The following is a 25,498-nucleotide window of genomic DNA, read 5'->3' on the forward strand; positions in this document are numbered from 1 at the left end:
TGATGATTGCACTTTTGATTTTCCCATATAGATACACGTGGTGTGAATCCTAGAGCAAAAGAAAGAGACTCAAAAAGCTGCGATTGCTTTTGTTAAACTGATTTGTCGGGCACTATTTGTCAGACTGTAATAATGATTGTTTTATTTTCTTTTGTCTGCTGGTAGACGCTCGTTGTGTTTGTGTGTGTGAATCTGTAATTACAAAAGGGCTGTTCAGTGTGAAGAGATCTGGCGTCCCACCACAGGCTGTGAGTGCGAGCTATAATCTGCCTTGATGACGCTGATCACAGTCTGTGAATGGAGGTGCTGTGGGACAAAGCTCAACCGCTCTGTGCCAGTGTGCCATTACAGAGATGACATCATTCCTCTGCAGCACTTAGCCTGCGCATGGACACTGACATGCACGCACACGCACACACACACATAAGTATCATTTACGACTGCTCACTTCTCAGGTCTCCCCACCCACCTACCCACGGTGTCATGGATCTATCCTCGTGTGGCCAGCAGCAATTAGCATGTGTACTCGCACGTGTTTGTGTTGGTGTGTGTGAAGCACCAGTTCAGATAACGCACAGAGATCAGCCGAGGAGCGAGCTATCAAGATTAAGACAAAGCCACCACATCCATCACTGGGGCAATGTCAGTGCTGGGGGGTGAGAGGCCCACTAATGGCCATATCTCAGCAGATCCATCACATCTTCATCTTGTTTACACTTTGAACCCCACACCACATGATGACTCACTCCTCATTAGCCAGTCAGTGTGTGTGCATGATATCATGTGTCTCCACTTGTGTGCAGAATAGATAAATAAATAGATAGATGTGCGTGAGTACACGGATACCCTATGTCATCTATAACTCTGTATTCTGTTTGTTTTATCCTTTTGTCAGGCCTAACCTGTCATTATGAATAACCGCACTGGAAGCCAGAAGCCACGGTGACTCCTTGTCTCTGGGTTGCTTTTTTTTAAAATTACAAAGTTATTAATGCTTAAGCTTTTGGTTATGGTCCAAACATTTGCTGTATTATGTGCTGCCCGACCACATGTGACAGTGTGGTTGGTCATACTCATTATGAATGACTAAACCCAAAGGCGGGGTGAAAAACTGTCCATCCAGTGATCAAAGAACAGATTGGATTGGAGAACAGAGTTTAGACTAATGTAGAGGCAAAATCAATGGGGGAGGGGGTGAAATTTCTTTTCTCTAATGTGATGAATTTGTGTTTTAATGAACTAGAAGAGCATTTCTGCTCTGCGGCTGTTGCTTATCGCCTTTCAAAAAGGCAGACGCCTACCATAAGCTATCAACTAATTCTGTTTTCTTTGTAAAACTGCATGCATGCTTGAAAGGAATGAGTGGCATCAGCATTTCAAAGGCAAGCTTCCAGTTACTTGACTGGCACCTACCCACTACCGTACCTTGATTTCTTCTTTTGTCAGGTGATAGCAGGTCGCCTTATGTGGTGTAGGAGCTGTCACAATAGACGAAACTATGATTCACACTTGGGGCTTTCTAAACACTGACATCAACAGCATTGTCTAACAGCCTGGCCTGGTAGCTATATTCCAGACCTTTGAATCACTGCCCTTAAAAATGTTCAGCGTTTAAATGCCTGGAATTGTTAAATCGTTCTATTGAATTAATAGGGATGACAATTTATCCTATGTAGTACTTGCTATCAAGCTATATTAATGGATATTAGCTATTAAAATGGCATTAAAAATGAAATCAATGAAAAATTTAATACAATAAAATATTTCGAAATCATTTGTAATTAATGCTGGATGAACAGATATATACATTTCCTGCTAATGATACAGTTAACACAATAAACTGATAACACAATCATGGCTTTCGTATTTTTGGACCATACTATTATTAATGTAATTGTAATCTTTAAAATTTATTTTACTTTTACTTTGAGCTTGTTGGGAGATACAGAGTTGGCCTGGTGATGGCTGCTTTAGCTGGCCATCAAATATGATTACCCTAGCAAATACAACGTTGGCATGCAAGAGAAACCAGGGTTTAAATGTAACAGTGCTTGATTATAGATGGGTTTCAGCTGTGCAGACTGATTGCAAAGTAGTGAAGATTCAGTGCTAGGTCAAGCCCACGAGATAAAATGGGGACCACAGGAAAAAAGGCCACACGACAGGACCTGGAAACACATAGGAACACATAGGAAAATGCTTGTTGAGGAGGGCGTTAAACACAGAAAAGACCAGATGGTTTCTTTTTATGCTATGACTAATGCTTTAAAGCATCATCTGTGTGTTTTTGACTTTCAGAAGGATTATAAGGAACAAACCACCTCCATCACAGGTGACACTGAGAGCAATTTAACCACACATTTGTTTAAAAGCCTCACCTGTGAGACACAATGCCACTTAATCTGGATGCAAACAAGCAAATGCAAACCCATATGAAAAGACCTGCACACACAGCATGCTATCGCCCTCATCGGTTTACAGTCTGGAGATAAGAGGACATTGGTGATACAAAATGTAAAACACGAACACTTGCACACCCACAACCATGGCCCGTTCTTATGACTAACATTTCTCCGATGAATCATCATGTGCTGATTACTGTTAGTGTACAGCGTGTTCAGGTTAATTTCCTACATTAAAACAAAGATGACATTTACCGAATGTGCGCCCATTGACATGGAACAAGGCAGAGACAAATAAACACCCTGTGGGTGGAGATCAAGATGTTGGACAAACAATGAGATAAAGTTTTTTTTACCTCTGACTTAAAAATTAAACCAGCCAACGAAACAACCGGCAGAAGCTATGTAGAAAATTACGTGTGCATAGAACTTAGGAATGCACTATTGTCACCTCGCCCAACAAAATCCAAAGTGAAAATTGCTGTGTAATATTTAGTATGCCCTCATACCCGCATGTAAAAACTAAAACTAAAGCTATTCTTAATAGCTAGTCGGTTCAAAAGCACAAACTCATGTAAATGAATACAGTTTTTTTTTTGCCTTAAAATAGGCAGAAAAAGCAAACAGAAAGGTTCAGAGGCGTTTTCAATAATTCAGTAACCTCACTGACCTCACACAGACTGGTGTGACTGCAGCCACGCCAGACAAGTAGTCAGTCAGGTGGCTGCTGAAATGTGACTTTGGTATTTGTAGTTGTGGCGAGCCTGCTCCCTCAGTCATAACATATCTTTGACTATTTTGTAATTAACAGTGAGCCTTAGAAGTTTTCTTTTTCAGTTCTTTTATTTGTTATGAAATGCCTCTTCTTTATGAAAGAGCATTTGAAGTATCTGAGGGTGAAAGGACTTTGTTTGAGGTTCTTTTGTGCATTTGAGAACAAATGACACGACCGCACTGGCAGAGATAAAGTACCTGATGCATGTAGGTTAGGTAACAATGACAAACAGTGCTGTTATGAATGGACCATACTGTATACGGCAGCACAACGTAGGATTTATAAAATATTTTTGATTTTTTATACCTGACAAAGAGCAGAAGACAATTTCAGGTGCTGTGAAGATATAGCCCACCTATTTATACTGTAACATCTGAAGTTTGTCTGTTGTAGTATTATATCTGATCTGAATATTGGCTCAAATGTACGGTGGCCCTGAGAGGCCAAATGGACTGCAACTTAAGAAAACATCAGCAATAAGAAACATGCTGCAAAAGCACACAAAACACAACGGAAATAGGAAAAATGAAAACAGAACTAGGAAAAAACACAAGGGAAGTGTTTCTGGGGAGACAATAACCCGACGGAGCAGTTGCAGGAACCCAAAACATGGTATGCCTGTTTTATCATGATTCATGTAATACCAATGACAGATTTTTAGGCTAAGAGTTAGGCTAACATGCTTACAGCTCATCTTTTCTTTCCTCACAAACCCGATAGATCCTCCACTTCTTTTAAGTGCCTCCCAATGCAATTCTTAGCATATTTTGGTTCCTGCAAGTGGTTATTGGTTATTGTCTCTCCAGAAACACTTCCCTTGTGCTTTTGGAAATCTGTTCTTTCCTATTTGTGTTTTGTTTATCCTATTTCCGTTGTGTTTTGTGTGCTATTGCAGTGTTTTTCTTATTGCTGGTGTTTTTTTTTTTAAGTTCATCTGGATGTAGCATAACCAGTATATTTGCATTATGATGATTGTTCAGTGGTTATATATGCATATTAACAATCATGAAACTGACCTAACAGCCCATTGTTAGTCTCTAGTACAATTTCCGATCATTATGCAGATGTACTGTTTATCAGGCTGGGAAAACCTGCAGTCAGCTGAGACTGAAGAAGTCACATGGCTGAGTGTAAAAATCCAGATGAGTCCAGATGAACAAAATCAGCTTTCTGGAATTTCCTTACCTACACGAGCATTCATCAGGTGATATGTAGTGGGTGTTTTCTTGGCACACATTGGGCCCCTCAGTACCAAAGTTGTTTAAACACCACAGACTACCTAAGTATTTTTGCTGACTATGTCCATCCCTTCCAGCATAATAACAAACCATAGCACAAATCATCTCAAGCTGGTTTCTTGATCATCACAATGAGTTCACTGTACTCAAATGATCTCCACAGTCACCAGATCTCGATCCCATAAGGCGTCTTCGGGATGTGGTGGGATAAGAGATTCAAATCATGGATGTGCAGCTGACACATCTGCAGCAGCTGTGTGTTGCTATCATTTCAACATGGACAGAAATCTCAGAGGAATCATTTCGGCACCTTGTTGAATCTATGCCACGTAATACAGTGTCCGGTGAGTGTACAATGTGATCATTTTTAATGACGCGCTGACAAACAGCACAGTAGATTCTTGTTGTGAAGCTCCACGATGACTAAACTTTAGATGCTGAATACCCTAAAATGTTCTACATTTCTGCATATATCTTAAATAGAAGTTCCTAAAGACGATCTTAATGCTAAATGTCAAAGAATTACGGAAACACATTGATGGAGAATTACTAAGCTACATTTAAAGACACTGAAAAATCAACCTCAGCAATCTAATGTGTGAATTTTTAACTATAATCATAGAATATTAACTTCATCTTAGATTGCGAAATTCTCCAGATTGCCTATATGACAAGTGGAAAGTTATAATATTAATTTTTAACTGAATTGATGTGACGCATTTATGTGAAAGTGTTTACACGTTTAGCAATTTCAGTTAACAGTGGTGTGCTTTACTGATGGGGAGTTTTTTTCAGCTTTCCAGTGACGTGCAGATCGCCTCATTACAGTAGCAGTTGTGGGATGAATGCAAAGGTTGAAGTTACAAATAAGTGTCTTTAATGACTTGGAAATGTTAAATCTATTATGCATCGTATTGCTGCACAAGTCACTGCATTCCTCTCTGGAAAAATGAGGCAACAGGACATTTAGATGCCCTGCCTATGGTAATGCTATCGTGATAATTGGATCTTATTTCCTAAGTGCATTCAAGTCTTCTTGTAAGAGATCGTCACTTTAACTGATTGGAATTAATCAACTCAGAAGCCCAAGCCTCCCTTAGAAGGTTCCCCAATAACCCCATAGTTTTATGGATGAGATTACTGTCAGCTTTGAAGCCACAAAAACAGCGTTTGTTTAACCATTGTCTTTATGATCTTTTGTTCTGACGCACTTTGTGATCTTTATCTTGAAAGGAAATCTTAGTCACTTACTTACTTTACAACTTGTGCACACCTGAACTTATCAGTTAAAATGCAGATGATATGATTGTGCACGTCCCATGATTTGTGGGAGTCAGGGCTTTTGGCCCATCTGAGAGAAAACAAGAAGAGGTCAGATCTGTCACTGGGGATTGATATCTGTGTTAGTGTTGCGTGAAGGCATGCTACACTCTGTTTCTGACTGTTCCTCTTCTCCCACTCTGTATGTTACACAACAACAGAGGAAAAGTACCCGTCCCAGTGTCAGGTATCAGTGAGCTGCTGTACGTCTGCTCTCATTTTATTCGGCCTCACACAAAACATTGTGCAAGATTACTTCCAAGAACTGGAGTACAACATGGAGCTGTTTTGATCCACCCAGACTGACACGAGGAAGAGATTTATGTTCTGGAGGGAGTGCACGGTCAAATTTGTTCATGCACTCGTGCTCCAGCACACAAACACACACTTGTGAATATACAGCGTGTGCAAGGCGAGCAAAGCAAGAGCTATAGCGCTTTCCTTCCTGTGCTGAAAATTCCTACTGGGCAATATGAACTGTCAATAGAAAATCTTCTTCTGCACATCACTTGTGAAATATATGAACTTCTAATCTTCTCTTCTGAAAATTAAGTGAAGACAAGGACACAGAGAGTGTGTGGAGCCTCACCAAGCTTTATTTACATGCGCACTATTTCTTATACAAACTTCAAAATTCAAAATGTAATACACAGGAAAATACCCACTAACATTAAGTTGAGAATAAGCAAGATTAATAAAGAGCAAAAGTTCAAAGGGAAAAGTTCAGAGTGTGTATGAAAGGGAGCTGGCCTGGGCTTCTTAACAAGGATGGAAGGACTCATAAGAAGATAATATAAAGAAAATGTCCAAGAGGTGATTAAGGTTTCTAGTGGTATGTGTCTATTTTTGCTTTTCTCAGCTTTAAACCAGCATATTTTGTTCTGCGCGTGTGTGTCGAGCATGAGAGGAGGTCATCTGTGCCTGAATGAAGCAGTGGTTTTGTGAAAGGCCTGCTCAGCTATGACTACGAGAAAACTACCCTCCCAAAGAGTCGATGCATTTTTACACAGAGCCGAGTGCACATAATGTTAGGAACGCCTTTTAGATTTGATATTTCCCAAATTGATAAGAGCTCTTTTCAAAGATGACTGCGTTCCCCGGATTTCACTTTGCCTGTCGTCTTCACAGGAGTAAGTAATTTTAAGTACAGACAGTGTAGATGAATTCAAATGCTTAACAGTTCAGGTGATGGCTCAGGAGTCCCCCTGACAACAGAAAAGACAGATAGTGTTCTGGAAATTTTAGATGTAGCAAGGTGTTGGTAATTCCAGCTTGCTGACATTTTCACTACGTCAGTGTAATGGGTTTGTAATAATAATAATAATAATATCGGAGGATGGTGCAAGTGCTCCTCTTTAAGCCCTGATTATTACTTTTTTATTTTTTTATTTTTTAAAAAGGAACAGAGTGTTTTAGCACTAAAAACACAGTGTTCCTCTCAGGTTGAGAAAGGTCCAGCTAGCTCATGCGCTAAACCTCAGTTAGTACAACAGACCATTCTAGCCAACCATGCACACCCACTCCTCCTTCCTTCCTTAGCTTCAAAGAGATATACACGAATCTGTACACTGATATACATGACAGGGAATACACTTCATGTCACTGCCCCCAAATGGAGAAGGGGTCTCCAGATGCTACAACAATGGTGCCTTCCACCATTTCCAAAATCTGGTTCAACAATTAAAATTGCTGGTAACAGTTTTCCCTCCCTACCCGGCGCATGATGTATTTGCTATTTCTTCAAATTCAGAGGTATGACAAACCCCAAGGGTCAAGTACTACATGAGCATATAAGGACATACAGCGAGTAAATATGCATTTCACACGGTTCATAATGCATAAATACATACATGCATACAGTCGGCTGTTCTGTATGCACCGCGAGGAGCTACAAACCCTCGTGAGATTAATTCAGTTGAAATAAAACTCCATCAATAAACACGTACACACGTTAACATGTATTTAGGAGATACAGGAAGTCACCTGCAGGAGCACCAGGCGTGTCCACGAGGGGATCTGTGTGTGTGTGTGTGTGTGTGTCAAGAGTCAAACAAGAGGAGAAAAAAGCTATGACAACAAAACCAAAAAACAACAGACTGTGTGAAGTAATAATCCTGACATTTATCGTCCTTCTAATTCTTCATCCTGGTGGCCAAAAGTTCACAGGTTACAAGTTCAGAAACACAAAGAAAATATGTTTTCCCCCCCAAGAAACGTTAAAATACTACTTGACTGTGGCTTGACGTTTCTTAAATGGAAAGCCTTCCTTCCTCACCCCCTGAGTGATTCTGTATATGCATAACAAGCCCCACAATCTCACGACAAGAAACCAGCAGAGCTTAACATGGATCCCTGCTATTTTTTGCTTTTTTTTTTTTTTCCCCGTGTGTGTGTGTGTGTGTATTTTAAGTGTGTGCATAAATGTGTGTGCTGTCATTTGGCTGCCAGCATATCCTACTGTTTATTTCAAGTAATTTGGCAATATACAGAGATAGCTTATTGTTTTAATCAAGAAACAAATGGCTTCTAGAGGAATGAGCCTATAAAAGAAAAAAAAAAAGACAACAACCTTCTCCCTTTGCTCAAACTTATCATGCTACAAGTGGCCGCAGCTCTAGGCTTCTGTGGGTTTTGGGTAAAAACAGGAAAAAAAAAAAGAACAGAAAATATGCACAGCTTCCTCGCAGGACAGGATTCAACACTGTTTATATAGCACCTGTTGTGGTGTGGAAATGTTCACAACCCTAGGACACAGGTTTTTGTTTTGGCTACATCGAATGCTGTGATAAATGACCTCAACAGAACTCACCAGAAGTTAGGAAAGCAATGAGAAGACATACAAGATCTTTTCCCTCTTGAATTTTTACCTGCCCTGCACTATTCTGTACCAGAAGTTTTCTTCCTCTAGTCTTTTGATATATACAAGGATAAAACAAAAGCTGTAGCAATCATCTAATCATAATATAACCCTCAGTATGCTGCTGTTATTTCAAAGTCATGCATCATATAATATAGAAAACAGCAAGTGCATTGTGTTAAATTGAGGAATTTAAACTTCTGGGGTTTTGGAGATTTCACAATCTGGGGCAACGTTTCAGTTTGTCTACACATGGACTGAATAAGTGGCCACTCAGTGAGTACGACACTCCCATTTCCACCTTTTCATTTCACCAGTACAATGACTCTTTCTCTACAGACATTTTTGATTAAGAAACAAATATGATAAAACAGGAACTCAAAAAACAACAACAACAACAACATATGACATTTAAAATTACTTAGAACAGTGGGAATTTCTTTTTCAGTATTACACGTCTCAGGAAACCACTGGATCTGATTTACACCACAACATGTCTTGTTTTTTTTTTCTCTTTACACTTCAGTGGGAAAAACTGCACCATGCTCTCCTTCGATTCTTTGCTTGCCATTTAGTCCTCAATTTCCACCTGAAGACCCCTTTTTGATAAGCAGTGTCTCTTTGATATCAGCAGACTGGGCGTCAAAGGAAAATTGCATAATTCTAAGATTTGTGAGTTTCTTGTGATTGTTAGATGTAGCTTTCGTTTTTGCTGTTGTTGTTTCACAAGAAGCTTTGAGGGCTCATGCGCAGCATCTCTCGAGTCTGCAGGATCGTTCATGGTTCACCAGTGTGGGAGCGAAGGTAAAGCTCTCAAGAGGAAGTCTTCTTCTGTAAACACAGGGTTGGTTATTTTACATTGTGCTGATGGCAGGTTTGGCAAAAAGGATGTTGTGTGTCTGATCTTCTCTTGCACCACACAGGTCAGACCTGGAATGAAAAAGATATGATTATCTTTTTGTGTTCGTAAGAATGAAAATCTTTTCCCTTCTCAAGGTTTTAAGTCACATTTTTGAATAAGTAGATTGGCAAATGTCACTGGCTCATATTAACAACAAATTTCTGTTCACTGCTGGTTATTTGCAGCTGCAAGTTAGGTGCTTAAAGCTACCACTTCTGCATATGTTTCATAATACATGCATTTGAATATGAATTATTGAATATATGAATTATTCCTGATCAAGTCCTCATCACATACTTCCTAGAAACCCAAGAAACCAGTGGTTGACTGACATTTCTTCAGCAGTGTGCACATGACATCATGACATCACTGGAGAATCCTCAATTGAAGTTTATGGGAAAATTACTTCTTCTCACTCTAATTAAGACCTCAGTAAACGTTTTGCTGGTGAATTTATGGTCTCAGTCATATTTAATTAAGCATGATGTTCATTTCATAAATGGTAACAATAAATTGAAACAAATGAAGGGAATGTATCTGGGCAAGTCTTCCTTGTGGTAGACAAGTTGCTACTGTTTGATTATGCAGCTTTACTGGGTTCTTGATCATATTCAACCCTCACTCACGACTACAGGATTTTAAAAAAATTGATGATAATGGCCAAAATTCCCAATTCAAAGCTGCGAAACAATATCTTCAATGTCACAACATCATGGCAGCTATTTTCATCTTTTACAGACCAAATACTTATTTCACTCATGACAAGTAGATCAATTTATAACTTTTATGGGTGATATTCTTTCTCTGTCAATCAATTGAAACAACCTTTAAAATAGACACTGCTTATTTCTTTATAAGTGAGCAAACTTACAAATTCAGCAGGGGGTCAAATAATTATTTCCCCAAAATGTATATGCAGTCCACATCCTTATTAAAAACATGTAACATGTAAGGAAAAAAACTGCTGGAGAAGTTTTTTTATTGTGTCAATGTGATTTAGGAAGAACAATTAAGGTCGAAGTGGTTCAATAAAGAAAAACCCCCAGTAATTTTGTTCTGTGAAGTCCTTTCTGGACTCCTGTTATTATCACATCATCTTAGTGCTTTTGTCTAAGGCTGTCTCTATTCATGACACAAATAACTCTACAACCCTACTGTGAGCATGACGTGTACTAGACCAAATTTTACAGAGTTTTTTTCAGGAAAAAAACAAACAAACTAATTAGCTCATACATCATATTCCCCATTAGATACTTCAAAACAAACAACACTTCAATTTACATACCTGCTCTGCTCCCACCCTCTCAGCCGGGTACCCAGCTCTGAGAGGTCTGCTTGGTGTTTGTGAAGTTGCTGACTCCATTCATGTTGGCAAGAGAGTCAAAGTTAAAATCCAGGCCATCTGCATCCATAAGATCGTTCCTGATGATGGAGTCCATGTCGCATTCCAGGCTGCCATTGAATATGTCCAGGTCCAGATCTGTGGGGAAACGATCCTGATAGTTCCCTCCATTGCTGCTAACTGTCCCACTCAGGAAGATTGAGGTGTCAATCTGCATGGAGGAAGACCCATTTCCTCCCAGGGGTGAGAGCAGGAGCTGCTGTTTGGCATTAGCCAGAGTGTTAGCCTCATTCACTAGGTTCAAGCCTCCATTTATAGACCTCAGAGAGCTGTGATTGTGGTTGTTACTTCGCAGCATCTCTTGTTGGTTGCTTTGAAGTCCTCCAGTTGTCCCAAAAGTCATGACAGGATCATTGCGGAGCATGAGGCCACGGCGGGAGTTCTGGGAAACGAGGGCAGCTGCACTGGCCTGTGACATCAATGGATCTGACTGGGTCATCATTACATCACTATGGTTGTGACTGTCAGAGTTGAGCAAGTCTTGCAGTGTCTGGGTGCCAAAGCGGGTCGTGCTGATGCTGGAGAAGGACGTTTGCTTGTTCTCCTGGATGGTCTGCATGGGGGACGAACGCAGAGAGGAGCCCGCCGTGTGGGGGCCGAAGATGGAGTTACTGTAGCTAGCACTTCCATTAGAAGAAGAATTGGATGATGGAGAGGAAGTGGAGGAAGGTGAGGCTATCCCATTGGGTTTGGACCCAAAACTGAAACCTGAGGAACCATTTGGTGCAGTCTGGCTGGAAGTGGTTGGCACCATGCTGATGTTCTCCAGGAACTCATCCATTATGTCATCTGTGAGTCCATCATTCAGATTCATTGTACCCGCCAGGTCTGCCAAACGGGGCAGCTCAGTCGGCACAGCCTTCCCATTCGTCTTGGCGTTCCCAGGAGACAGTGTTCTGCCAGGACTGGAGTAGAGCATAGGCGAGAGAGGCGGCTCGTCATCAGGCACCTCGTCTAGCTCGGGGTTGGCCAGAATAGGTGAGAGGCGGCCACTCACTGTGCTGGCATTGGAGTTTGTGCGAGAGCGGAAGTCTGTCCAAGCATCCAGCTCCTCGCTGCTGCGTGAGGTCGGGCTTCCAGGCCACTTAGAGAGACCTGAAGGACTGTCCGCAGCACCTTCACCAGCTGCAGCAGCTGCAGCCTGCAGGGCTGCCTTCTTCTTGGCAGCACGGCCGCGGGCGGACTTGGTGTACTTGTTGCTGTTGTCCATGGAGACTGCCCGGCGCCGTGGAGCCTTACCACCCTTTCCTCCTTCTGGATTGATCATCCACCAAGAACTCTTTCCTGTTCCCTCATTTTGGACGCGGATGAAACGACTGTGGAGGGATAAGTTGTGTCGGATGGAATTCTGTAACACAAAACAGAGAAGAAGACTCAGCTGAGTGCTGTGTGGAAAATACTTTTTGCGACAATTACTCAAACTATGCCTGTCACCAGTATGGATTTGTATCCATTCTTCTTTTTGCCAGTGCAATATTCAATGAAAACCTCTCATTAAGTTCAACAACACTGATCCATAAACCACCCACGAACGCTCATTCTGCAGTCACGTAAACAGTTCTTCTCAGTGACTAGACGTACAAACAGCAAAAGCCTATTGTTTCAATTGTTGATCCACTAAATATAGACAGGCTCACATTAACATTGTGCACCACTTAGCACTGATGTCTGCATTGTTCCCGCTGTAGCTTTTGTGTTGTGGGCATAAAAGAGAAAAGAGAGAGACAGTGTTCTAAAAATCAAGCCTCCTCAATAATGAATGACACATACAAAGAGCCTCTATATGTCAGATCATGTGTGTTTGCGTGTGACTGTTTGTCTTGGCTGGTGTGTATTGATCAGCTCTGAGCTCTTTTCTTGTGAGAGGCCAAAAGGCCCACTGTGGGGCAACTTTTTCACATGACAGTCCCTGCCAGTGATCAAGAGTTTCATTCACGACACAGAGACGTACGCGCGCATTAAAGGCCCAAATGACTACATAACAACCCTGTTGAAATGCTTGTTGTCTTGGTGCTATGTTAGCATTAATAGTTAGCAGGCGTACATTTGTTCGTGCTTCACATTGTGCAGAGACTTTCACCACACTAGCAATCATTGTCGAGCTACTTTCACACGTGCACTGCAGCCCAGAGGTTTTCTAGACATTACCCAGAAACGCAAATGTCAAACTCAGTTGCATCTAACATTAAACACTCTTTACCCTACCAGCTTAACAGTACAAAGTCTGTGTCGTGTACAACCCATCCTTTTTTATAAATAGAGCCAGTAATATGCAGAAGGACCCATGCCATCATGGGTCCTTCTGCACATCTTTTTTCATGCATCTCCCATCACCGTAATGTTGTCATGTGCCACATAGGACAAAAGGCAACTTCACTGCTTGTGTAGATCTGATCCTCCTGGAGTTCATGTGTAACTTCAGCCTGTTATCTGTCCATAACCTTGAAAATTGTGCATGGTAAAAGTGGTGTACTTATTAAACTTCATGTTAGAAGTGTAGAAGTGTCAGAATGATTATGTTAGCCAAACTAAGAACAGGTGATACTGAGGTGACTATCTGATATTTCTAGTAGTTTCAGAACACAAAAGACTGAGAGAGTCAGATTGGCTTCTTTTGGATGCAATGGCTTGGGTTATAGTTAAACCACAAGATAAGAGTCAAAGGCCAGTAACAGATAACACAGCTTGATAAAACTGGGATACTATTTAAACAAGAGGTCTTGCAAGTTTTATTCATGTGTGTCATTATGAGTTTCCATTTGCACAATAGCAAAGATTCACATGCCTTTTTTACTTTAGAGAAGTCTGTTCACTTCAGTACTCTTTTCAATAATTAAATAATGCAGCTTAAACTGAGGATTGCATTGTGTAAAAGCAGTAATTTAAGACTTGAAACTCAAACTTGATCCCTAAATTACAAACATGTTCTTATCCATCTGGACATCCACCCCCCCTTTCCGGCCATCGCACACATGCTCCCACACAACACACACACCGCCATCTGGTTACATAACAGGACATCATTTCATGGATCTTTTTATGACAGGATAACAATGTGTACACACAGCCATAGTCTCAAATTTCAACTCACAGTAACACCATTAGGAGTCTTAAAAAAAACATGCATTTTAATGAAAAATAATTCTGTTCTGGATCACTAACTTATATGTTTATAACCTTGCCTCTAGCATTAATTACACTTTCCTCGTCTTCTCAATTTATTGCAGGCTTTGCTGAATTAATTATTTTGCCTCAGTCTCCTTCTTTTTCCACATCCCCTCCTTCTTCCGCAGTTTCTGTTGTTTCACAAACACATAGCTCTTATGGGCCCTGTGGGACTCTGGGGCTATGCTATATCCTCCCATATAAACAACCCAACCGCCATCCACAACATGCACGCAATTTTCCCCTCTCCTTTTACCTCTTATGTATATTTTTACTCATAAAGACGGAACAGACTTCTGGGTTCAAATCAGCGAGAACCAACATCTTCTTGTTTTTGTGGGAATCACAATATTGTTTTCCACGAAGCAGCACCGTCTTTACCAGGCAACAGTTTACAGGCAATTTGGTCAGGACTGTTATTCTGGTCAAAGGCAGTTCAGTCAGAGAGGAGAGAGAATGGGTTTAAGTTACATTTCTGAATGCTGCGTTGGCAGAGAAAGATCTCTGGGGCCACACTGAACCCATGACCCTGTGTGAGTGTATGCATATTTGAGCGTGTACTATGGGTGCGGTTGTGATAGTTATATGAAAACGCTCTTAAATGGTTTGCAACTGTTATGCAAAAACTTGTTTCTGTTGGAGCATATGCTTCTTCCGACCCTTGCTATGCATTGCATAGAATCATGAATGATGGTGCGAACATATTTCTCAACTGTGCACCGTGTATTCTGCAGTGAGGTAAGAGGGGAATAAATACTAGAGAGACCAGTGTTTATCCTCTGCCGGCATCTCTCGAGGCATGACGTATTGCTGCTTTATTACAGAACACACACGTACATAAATGTTTCCATCTGCCAAGAAGTTATAAATAATGGCAGGGGATTGGCTTTGTAAAGGAAAAATAAAAACTTTGGCGGGATGAATAATAGGAGAATTTCTTAAAAAACAGAGTTTCTTTATCCAGCTGGTGTAAACATTCACCTGCCAGCGCCCGATACTTCATCAGTCCTTCTCCCTCGAAAGCCACTTGTTTAATGCATCTCTTTTTTTGTGCCATTGCTCGTTTCCTTCAAATGTCAAGTGTGATATTTCATAACTTTGTGTGACGGGCAAGTGATAAAAGCAAGCAGGGCATCTGCAACCACAGCATGGACGAGAAAATTTGGATCCATGTGAAAGGGAGGATAAGAACATGATGATTACAAGATGAAAGAATGAATAATGTGCATGCTGTCAGTACAATGTGTGATAAACTAGTAGAAGCAAGCCCTCCCACATACTCTTCCTCACAAACTGCACTGATCACCACTTTTATTCTGGAGATTTCAAGGATTTCCTAGACACAGTTTTCCGTGTTTTTTTTTTTTTAAATTTGCCTTGAGCACCACAATCCGAACTGTGCATAGATGCAGCACTGCCTGCGGTTTAGTACATGGAAAGTATGTTGTTTTATGATTTTGGTGGCCTGACCTTTTAACCGTTTAAAACATTTTTTACTTTGCATTTCTTGCAGACATTTAGCCTGTCGTGCAAACCACAACATCTCATTTCTGTCTCCTGTGATTCTTCTACTGCATTTAATGACACACCCAGCATATCGTTGAAATTTCCATGAGTTCATTAAACTCAATATAAAACATAAGAAAAACTCTTAAGACACATATGGTGAGCCCAATCCAAAGTCCTGGAGCTTAAATTTAAAACCCACCTCCTCCTGCCCATCTTAAGCTTAAATTTCCCGTCATTACTGACATGCACTCACTGGCCACTTCTTTAAGTACATCAGTTCAACTGATTGTTAGTGCAAATATCGAATTAGCCAATCATATGCTGGGATTTTCCCACACAATCATGTCTAGGGTTTACAGAAAATGGCCTGAAAAAGAGAAAATGCAAAAAATGTCTTGTTCCTGTCAGGTGTGACGTGGGATTGACATCATGGATGTGCAGCCTACATATCTGAAATGACTGTGTGACGCTATCATGTAAATATGGACCAAAATCTCTGAGGAATGTTTCCAGCACCTTGTTGAATCTATGTCAAAAGACTTAATGTAGCCTGAGAGTAGATTTCAAAAACGTGATAATATCATTACAGCTCTTTCTTGGAACTATTCTCTTACTTTGAGGCGACTTCCTTTTATTGATTTATTTTTAAATGTGCCTGATGGTTACCACCCCCAAACTATTAAAGTTGTTTCATTTGCTGCAAATTTGCACGTTAAGAATTTATGTGTGAACATGGTAAACTCACAGTGTGAGCTGAGTACTGTATACATACTGCTGTAGCTCCTTTGGGGTATTCCCGAAGCCCATTAATAAAAACAGCTCGCTGAGACAGCAGCTCTGAATCATAGCTCCTACTATGCAGCCACGGCAGCTAAATAACGCACATACACACCTACAAACAGCAACAAAAATGAAACTGCTGATACTATCCAGGTAACTTTTGGGACTTTTTTCTTTTTTTGAAATTCTTTCTTTCTTCAGACCTCCTCTTATTTCTCTCTCAGGTGAGCTTTAATTTCTGAGACTTGAAGTTTAACAGGAGGGCCCTGTTAAAAAGGCAGACAAATTGATTTTTTTTTTAACTCAACCTTGCTTTTCATTTCTTGAAAAGAAAAAAAATACTTCTTCAAAGATGTAGTTTGACAGTTTAGCATTGTTGAGAGTTACTTTAGCATCCGTATTACTCTCATACCTGTTGGTTAAATAGGACGTGACAGCCAGAGTATGATTATCTTTACACGGCACAAAGAGTGGAACGTTGGCAGCGACGACAAAAACTTGAATTATAATTGTGATTCAGTTGTGCTTGCAGATTTTGTTAGCCTCACAAAGAGCCATCCTAGCAATTTAAACACTCCTGAGCTAAACAAACCTCCAAGTTAGCCATAGCTTTATATTTAGACAGGCATAAGTGTGGCTCGAGAAGCTTTAATCATTTAATTTTTGCCAATGAAACTGATAACAGACACAGATTGCACCAACATCTGATTTGATATTTAAAATAAAGTGCTCTTTCTAATGATGTTTTCTCTGACTCACCTCTGCTCACCTAGATAATGCAGGTTCAGCTATCAACTGTTTGGCAGACCGGTTATCCAGGTTTAAAAGCCAACTAACTCAGAGTAGCCAGATAAAGTTGAATTTGCTTGGTGAGACAGGCCCCAGCCGGGTGTGTGTGTGTGTGTGTGTGTGTGTGTGTGTGTGTGTGTGTGTGTGTGTGTGTGTGTGTGTGTGTGTGCACCAGCTGCAGCTAAAACTTAGGAACACATAGGCCTTTTTGTCTGTCAGCAACATGTGGGAACAATTAATCACTGTCAGCAACCACGCTAGGAATCTCCCTCCCTGCTTTCGCTCAATCCTCAAATTTTTGAAGGTGTGTCAGTGAATGCATAGAGTATTTTTGCATTTATGCAAAACTGATTTGCCGGAGGTGCAGGTGTGTTATAGGCACAATGAAGTTTTTAAACAAACAAGGGGATTGTAAGTGCACTCGGGAAATTTAGACTGATGTATAGGCAAAATGTCGTGTTTAAAATGCAAAGAAAGAAACGACCGAAAAGTCATTTAAAAGCAGATTTCTCTGATTGGTTCAAACGATCCTGGGAGCGCTTTGTAATTGGTTCTTGCAGTAGCAGTGGTGATTGGTGGAGTGAATGTGAATGTAGCCAGGCAGTACAGAAAAGGGAGGGTCTACGTGGTGTTGCAAGTGTATTTCATCACCCAGCTACAGTACATATTTAAACTCCAATGTATGAACTGGGTCAGTTTCACTTTGCCTTGTACTCTGTGTTCGTTTGAGAGAAGTGTGGACACAAGAGAGTGTTCATGTGAAGGTGAAAAAGGTGTGAGGGGGCAAGGAGGGCGCAGCTTTTCATGTGTGCAGGAAAGAGTTGTGTCATGAGGTTATAATGTCATGGAGTCATTAGAGAGCACTGAGTCAAAGGTGCTTTGAGGTTGCACTTTTCACCCCATACATCTTACAACTCCACCCCTTTTGTCCTGCTTCCACCTCCCTGATTGGACAAACTGCGTGACCTGAGCCTCACACCTATGGTGTACTTAACCATCAACTGGTACACTGTGCATGTTTTCGAGAGCCCTAGACAAATACAACTTTATCAGCCATTATGTAAACCAGCACTGATCTGACACCAGTGTCAACAGAGACTGCTGCAGGGTCAAGTGTACAACTATCACAAATTTAGCTACTATTTAAGATCAAGGAGTGATATATGGACAAGCTTATAATACATCTTGGCTTCCCCTGAAGTTTGGCGTCTTTACAGAGTGCAAATAAGATTACATTTGTGCAAACAGGTGGTAGACAGCTTGCTGGCAAATGTACAACAGATATGACCATAAAATGTTTCTGAGGCAAACGCAAGGGACAAAGAGGTCTTAGATATGATAACTCTGAACGTCATAGTTTTTATGATTCCTCTGTTCTCTTACAATTCTGCTATGCTTATGATTTACACTAACCTTTCTATAACGATCCTATTCATTCTTACTGCATGAATTTACTGGGTTTCTATTATTTAAAATTGCAGCTTGTTAGCAAGCTGTATTTGCAGAGTGGTGCATTTACTGGCACTTTACTTTGTTGTGCAAAATTTGCAGTAAAAGTGGATGCCAGTGCAGACTTTAAGAAGTCACTTACTCAAAAGTGCTTTGCAGCAAGTCTGAGTCGAACCTCATGGCTGCTGGACTCCACCAGGGCTATCCTTTGACACCTATCCTGTTCACAACTTTTATGGAAAAACTTTCTAAGCCTAGCCAAGCAGTGGAGGCTTTCCACTTTGGTGGCCTTGGGATCACATCTCTGCTTTTTTGCAGATGATGTGGTTCTTTTGGGTTCATCAAGCAGTGATCGCCAGCTCGCACCGGGGTGGTTCGCAGGTGACTGTGGTGGGAATGAGAATTAGTACCTCCAGGTTTGAGGCTACGGTTCATTAGTGACAGGAGAGTGGAGGGGGAGGACGGACAGACTGTTGTGGCATCAGAAGTTGATCTGCATTCCTACTCTCAACTACAGCCATTAGCTTTGTATCGCAACCAAAAAAAACCCCCAAAAGAAATCTCAGATACAAGCAGCATCTTGAGGGCATTCTAGCAAGACTCCTTCTGAATGGTAGGAGTTTTGAGCATGAGTAGACTGTAGGGCAGATCCAGGACACGTGGTGAGACTGCATAACTTGGCTGGACAGTGTTCCCTTGGAAGAACTGGAAGAGGTGCACGGGGAAAGCCAGAAAAAGGGCAAAAAATGGATGGATGGATGGATGGATGGATGGATGGATGGATGGATGGATGGAATTTGGCTTTTGAGGAGTGCACGATAATGTAATGTAGAACTCACTACTATCCATCCTTCTGGTTCTGGGTCATGTGATGTTATGTAACAACTTGGACGAATTGAGGAGAGTCATGTGTAAAAAAAAAAAAAGTCATTTGTGCAAACATATATATAAAACACACATTCTCGCATGAACAGCTAATCTGAGTGTGTAAGATGTGGCAGAGAGCACTGAAAGCGTAGCCAGGTAACGTCAGACAAAGGTGAAGACGACACGCAGGTCTTTGACACGTAGATGGCGGATTATAAATAAACTGCCCTGCTGGTCTGTGCTAACACTCCCCGAGAGGGGACGATTATTTATACTGTGACCCTTCACAAACACACACACGCTCACATAAACACACACACATACACTCGGCCCAGGTTCCAGCTGCCCTGAGCTCTGGACCTCAGACAGAACATTCCATTCTCTTCAATCATATGTGCGTTTCCTGGCCAGAGGCTGGGTGTCTCTCCGAGTTTGTGTGTGTGTTTAAGTTTCCTTTATGTGTGTGTGTGCTGAAGAGGGATCTGGTGCTTACTGGTAGGATCCTCAATGTGCTTCTAGTTCCTTTGTACAGTTTGTTAATTTGGTTAACTAAGGCACACACAAACAAAACTTAAGTGTCATTTAAGGTAAAAAATTTAATTTTGACAAAAAAACTTACATCTTTAAAACAACTTTAAAACCTGATTCACATATCACAATGTAAACGGGAGCAACAAAAATGCACAAATGCTGTTTTCCACAATTGTGACCCGATTAAAGATAGATAAGAAGCTACTGACATCACAAATGCCTTACTAATGTAATATTAACCTCTCTCTCTTTCTCACCGCTTCCGATTCGTCTCCTTCGCTCTCTTTTCTGTCTTTTTTTAACTGAATAATGTGTAAGGCCCCATGCTCAAAGAGCTCCTTGTTTACTCTGACATTTCCTCCAATCACTTTGCCTGAGTCGGGGGGAGTTGGCTCACCCATCCCACTTCAAACGACCAATCAGTGTAGATCATGCAAACGTAATGGTTAGTCATGTTACCTTGCCTAGGCTTCACTGGGTCAGTGTGTTTTTATCAGTACTGGGGCACACAAACGAGCGCGTACACACAAACACAGAGCAACTGGTGGGGTCAGGGATACATCCCGGAAGAAGCAATAAAAAAATCTTATTTCTGACATCAGCACACAAAGAAACATGAGTTTGCGAGACATATGTAGCTGTACATTAACCAACATGTTGTTCATTATAGCTCAGAACAGCGTGTGTAGTCTTTGCTCTGGGACAACACAGGACATCCCTGCTGGGCTTTATCAACCCGAGTTCCAGGACACGGCGTCCTAAAGATACAGAGCAAGTGCGCCTGCCAAGAGCATATACGCACACACACGCGCATGCAAATACACACCCACGCACATCACACACACACACACACACACACACACACACACACACACACACACACACACACACACACACACACACACACACACACACACACACACACACACACACACACACACACAACTAAGACAAAGATGACTTCTTCAGACACAGAAGGAGAAACAGGCTTGCAAGAGAGAGTCTGAGTGCAAAGCTGTGTGCATCCAAAATCAGGAACAAATCTCTCGTATCCGTGCTGTTTTGTTTCGTAAGAATTCAAGCTGTGCTACTGCTAAAAGCTGCGCATGCAAGTGAACTTGCACATGGATCAGTCAACCCATACAGATAACTTTCTATTCCAATATTAATCGAGCCTAGCTGTTAAATCCCTGTTATATTAATGCCAACTTGAGCTCTTTTAAGCTCCTTCAGTCTAAACATAAAAATGTACCAGGCACTTAATGAAGCAAGGACCAGACATCTGCCAGTGTTTTGTAAAGAGAACCAGAGTTAAAAAAAAGAAAAGAAAAAAAAAGCTTTTAATATATTTGACGATAAGCTGCTGTTAGATTCAAAATACATTTGCTTTGTGGAGTTGTTTGGGTTTTTCTCTGGCCGTTCTACCCTGGCTTTGGGATGATGCTGTGGTGACTCTCGGCCTGCCCTTTTTAAGAACTTGAATGATTTCATCAACAGACATCTAAAAATAGCGAAAGACCAGAGGGCGAGCCTGCCAGCGATGATAATCGTGGCGAGTGAGCGCTGATGACAGAAGAGCCATTAGAGGAAAACACATTAACGTGTGATGGCGCAAGGTATACCCGAGTACAAAGAGAGAATAGTAAAAAAGACAAGAAAGGCTAACCACCAAATGATCCCACTAGCATGCATTACAGAGTATTCCTGTGTGAACAGGTGATTAATGAGTCTGTGTGTGTGTGAGGGAGAGATAGAAAGTCATTGAGAGAGACTCGAGGAGACAGAGCTAGATAAAGTGTGAAGGAAAAGAGGACAGCCTCAGTATTAAGAGTAGCAGGGTGCCCACATGATTAATTACATCTCTGTGTGATACGAGCAGAGCTGAAGTGCAGAGGGACAAGAGGTGGTGGGGGAGGGAAGGACCAAATCGTATAAAATGATCAGGAAGGGGAATGTTGCCATTCCTGTGGGAAAATATGGTGCAGGTGACAAGGAATCCATTGGGGTATGAGCCTGGCATCTACACCTCGCCACTCAAGACACATTTCAAGGACAATGTAGGAAGACAGTGTGATTTATTTATCGTTCATTTTCAGCACAAGCAACAGCAGGTGAAGGAGTTGACGTTGATGTCTTTCATTAAGTTTCTCAGTGAATGAAACGGAACAAACCACACAGCAGTATTATTTACCAATTTCTTTAGTTTAACTTGATTCTGTTTATCAGTAGTGAGTTTATTCTGCCTTACATACTAACATGCAGGCTCATAGGTGCAACTCTGTGGCAGCCCCAAAAAATGGGGGGAAAATTATTTTAATAGTTGAAAGAAAACCAAGAAAAGAAGAACAGGTCAGGTCAGTGGAAAGAAAAGAGGAGGGACAGTAGTAGGAAGGGAGGGCGAGGAGACATACATGACGTTTTAACGTGCACCGCTTAGGTGAGGGGTCGACTGAGGTTTGCCGCCTCCTTTAACACCCCTCTTCCCTGTGTGCATAGCGGTATTTTCACTGAGGACTTGTCTGAGCTCTGTACAGAACAAAATGTTTTTAGGTAAACTGAGGACACAGAGTGGCTTATGAATTACTCTGAGGGTCTGTGAAAGATTTATGAAAGAACTGCGCACCCTGATTTTTCTCAGCAAAAAAAATACAAAGAAGAACTGAAGTACAGAGAAGATTCCCCCACTCTTGACACTGTGGATTTTTCTTAGTAACTAAAAATAATTTCTAATATTGTCATTTATTATTTCTGCTCTACAAATGTTTTCCTCGTGACTTCTGTTTTTTCTTTTCACAGAGCACCACTCTGTACTACCAAAATAATACATTACTAGTGTCACCAGATGTGTTTTTTTTAAAAAGAAGAAAAATCTGAGAAAATCCTTTTATCATGTGTTTGTTTGTTTTTTCTAATAAATGAATTTTCTTTTGTGTATTTCTTATAGTTCCGTGTTTTTCCCCATTTAATCAGTGTTTATTAGAAATTGATATCTATAGTATTCTATAGTATGATTTTACGCAACTGTAAGTTGAAAATGCCATTTAATAGCACATGCCCATGGTACAGTACTGTTTGGTCTGTGTTGTTTGGTGGTTGCTCGGCAACACGACGACGTCACAACACAACATGGATAATTCCAGTTTTGTTAGCTGTCACGAAATCAAGATGTTATTATGCTTTTATAAAGTGTTGTTGATGCGTAGATGCTACAAATTGTTTATTTTTAGCCCGTTTGTGGGTGGTTGCTAGGTAACATGATGATTTCATAATATCTGCTATAGATAAGAACCTTCACGGTGCACAAAGGTGTACCCTTGTGCCAACTTTGGCTGCTGAACTCCTGATTGTGTAACAGGAGTTGGTAAACAAACAGGGATTTTTGTACATTATAGCCTAGCTTGGAACAAGGCAGGAAACTAGCAATAGCTATGAACTCTCACGCAATGTACTGGCACTATTTTAAATGCCATAATTCCTACCAAGTAGAAATTATTATTATTATGACCATCATTATTATAAACATCATGTCGGATTGTGGACACAGAGTAGGTTTTTCTTCACTTCTCTGTGTCACAAGACAAAAAGGATTGTAGCAATATGAGGCCTGTGACTGTGAACTTGTTAGTACAGTTGTAGTGCTGCCTATGTTAATAAGAGTTGTAAGAGAACTTAAGTCAAGACCTTCAACTTATGTAACACAAACATTTGCGCAAGTCCTGCCAAACTGTCTCACTGTATCTCCTTAGCTGTAATAAATGTATTAAACTTTTCTTTGCCTATTCAAGAGTTCACTTTTCACTGATCTTGCAACAACAATCCAAAACAGACCTTTGCCAGCAAATGTCTAGCTACTTTAGCTGCAATGTGTGTGTGTGTGTGTGCATGCAACTCTGAGGTGTGTCGTTTCTTTGGCCGAATATTTCCACAGCACAGGCTGCCTGATGCCTCAGGCTGTAACCCGGTCATGCCTGCGTTTCTATCACTTGCCGTGTGCACTGTAATAACCTCTGAACCTATCAATTCACTCCGCTGAAGGTGAGCTATGATCTCGTTTGACAGATCACGGCGATAACAGTGTTGCACATGATCATGTAACAAAATACTAGTCCACAAATCGAGTTTGACCTCAGTTGTTTGAAACTTGTGACTTGCTGTTCCTTGTTTGTATGTGAGTATTTGCGTTGTGATTGGTGCCTTGGTTGCTGTAGGGGAATTCACATCTGGTCCAGATTATCTTGTGCTGAGTTGAGGCCCTGCTGGTGTTCATGGGGCTCTTCACTCTAATGGTGCTAAAAACAGATACAGTACACACAGCAGACCGCAGGGCACTGATTTCTACCATATGCTGTACCATGACAAACATTTAGAGGATAATTGTGGTTTATTGTAACCCGGTCTTTATTTTTGCAGTTCTGCTTGCTCTAATAATAACATGATGCTGAAATTTGATTTCTGAGAAACGGGAGTGTGTGACACTCATAAAAGGATATCTAGCTCAGCAAGAAAAACAAGCAATCAGTCAGTCTGATGGGTATCAACCCCAGAGGTCAGTCGAACTTATTCTGAAAGGGACCCAAAGGTAAATTATGAATTGCCGATTGTAAACACTGAGCTCAGTTTACAGATACCAAGTTAATTCCTTGCAGTTTAACCTCAAAATAGAGTGGTTTAGATAATCCCGCAAAACTCAGTGTGTAACTTGCAGGTGTGCGTTTCTCCACCGTCATGCAATATTTCACACTAACACATAGAAATGAGTGCCAAAGCTACAAGAATAAGAGGTTATTAAAGCCAAACCTAAGCCTTTGTGATGACAAAGCATGCTGCAAACTCATTTGTGTTTATTTTTTTATGACTTGTACCAGTTTGGCCAGTGATACTGCCAAAAATGAAAATTAGATTTTTTTTAAAAAATCTAATAGGTCGGTTTAACCTCACCTGATCTAACCAACACCTCTGCAACAGAAAGTGTTTCTATTTGACTTCATGAGCATTTGAGTGCATGTCCTTGTGTGTGTGTGTGTGTGTACTTGAGTGTGTGCCTTCTTCTCTGCTGATGTCAGCACTTTCAGGCCTGTCAGCTCTCTTCCTCCCACACACCAGCTGAGCAGCAGGAGAAAGGGAGCGAGGTGGCGGTGAAGGTCTTTGACATGCATATGCTCACATTGTGGATTTCATGTTTGTTTCAGTGCAAGTGGAGATCCTAAGTAGTGTTAATGACCAACTTTTTTTAAAATTTTAAATATGCAATTAGTAGTGTTGCAGAGGGACACAGTTAAGAGGGCTTCCCTCTCCATATGCTCTTTAAAGTGCTTTTAAAAGTGAAGAATATCAGTGAACAATTGTCCACCGATATTACAGTGCAGGAAAGATTCCCGTCAGTCATGTTACAGTTTTGGTTGCCTCTGCAAGACAGACAAATCACGCACACACTCTGTTAAAGCACACACCAACCGCACTGACTCAGACCTATGCGTTTTGCCCCAGCAACAATGAGCTACTTTTTCAGCCCC

At 41.0% G+C, this 25,498-nt stretch overlaps 1 protein-coding gene across 1 annotated transcript in view; it reads right to left on the reverse strand.

The window, feature by feature from the left end:
* Positions 1–6,308: 6,308 nt before the first annotated feature.
* The window catches only part of foxo3b (forkhead box O3b), a 44,202-nt gene continuing 25,012 nt past the window's right edge, over positions 6,309–25,498 (reverse strand). The window contains exons 3-4 of the mRNA XM_026194144.1: positions 10,779–12,243; positions 6,309–9,522 (exon numbers count right to left, since the gene is read on the reverse strand). Of these exons, the coding sequence (XP_026049929.1) occupies positions 10,798–12,243 (1,446 nt within the window). The 3' untranslated portion in view covers positions 6,309–9,522; positions 10,779–10,797. The remainder of the gene's footprint in view (positions 9,523–10,778; positions 12,244–25,498) is intronic.

The sequence above is a fragment of the Astatotilapia calliptera genome, chromosome 15 (genome assembly GCF_900246225.1).
Source record: "Astatotilapia calliptera chromosome 15, fAstCal1.2, whole genome shotgun sequence".
Lineage (NCBI taxonomy): Eukaryota > Metazoa > Chordata > Actinopteri > Cichliformes > Cichlidae > Astatotilapia > Astatotilapia calliptera.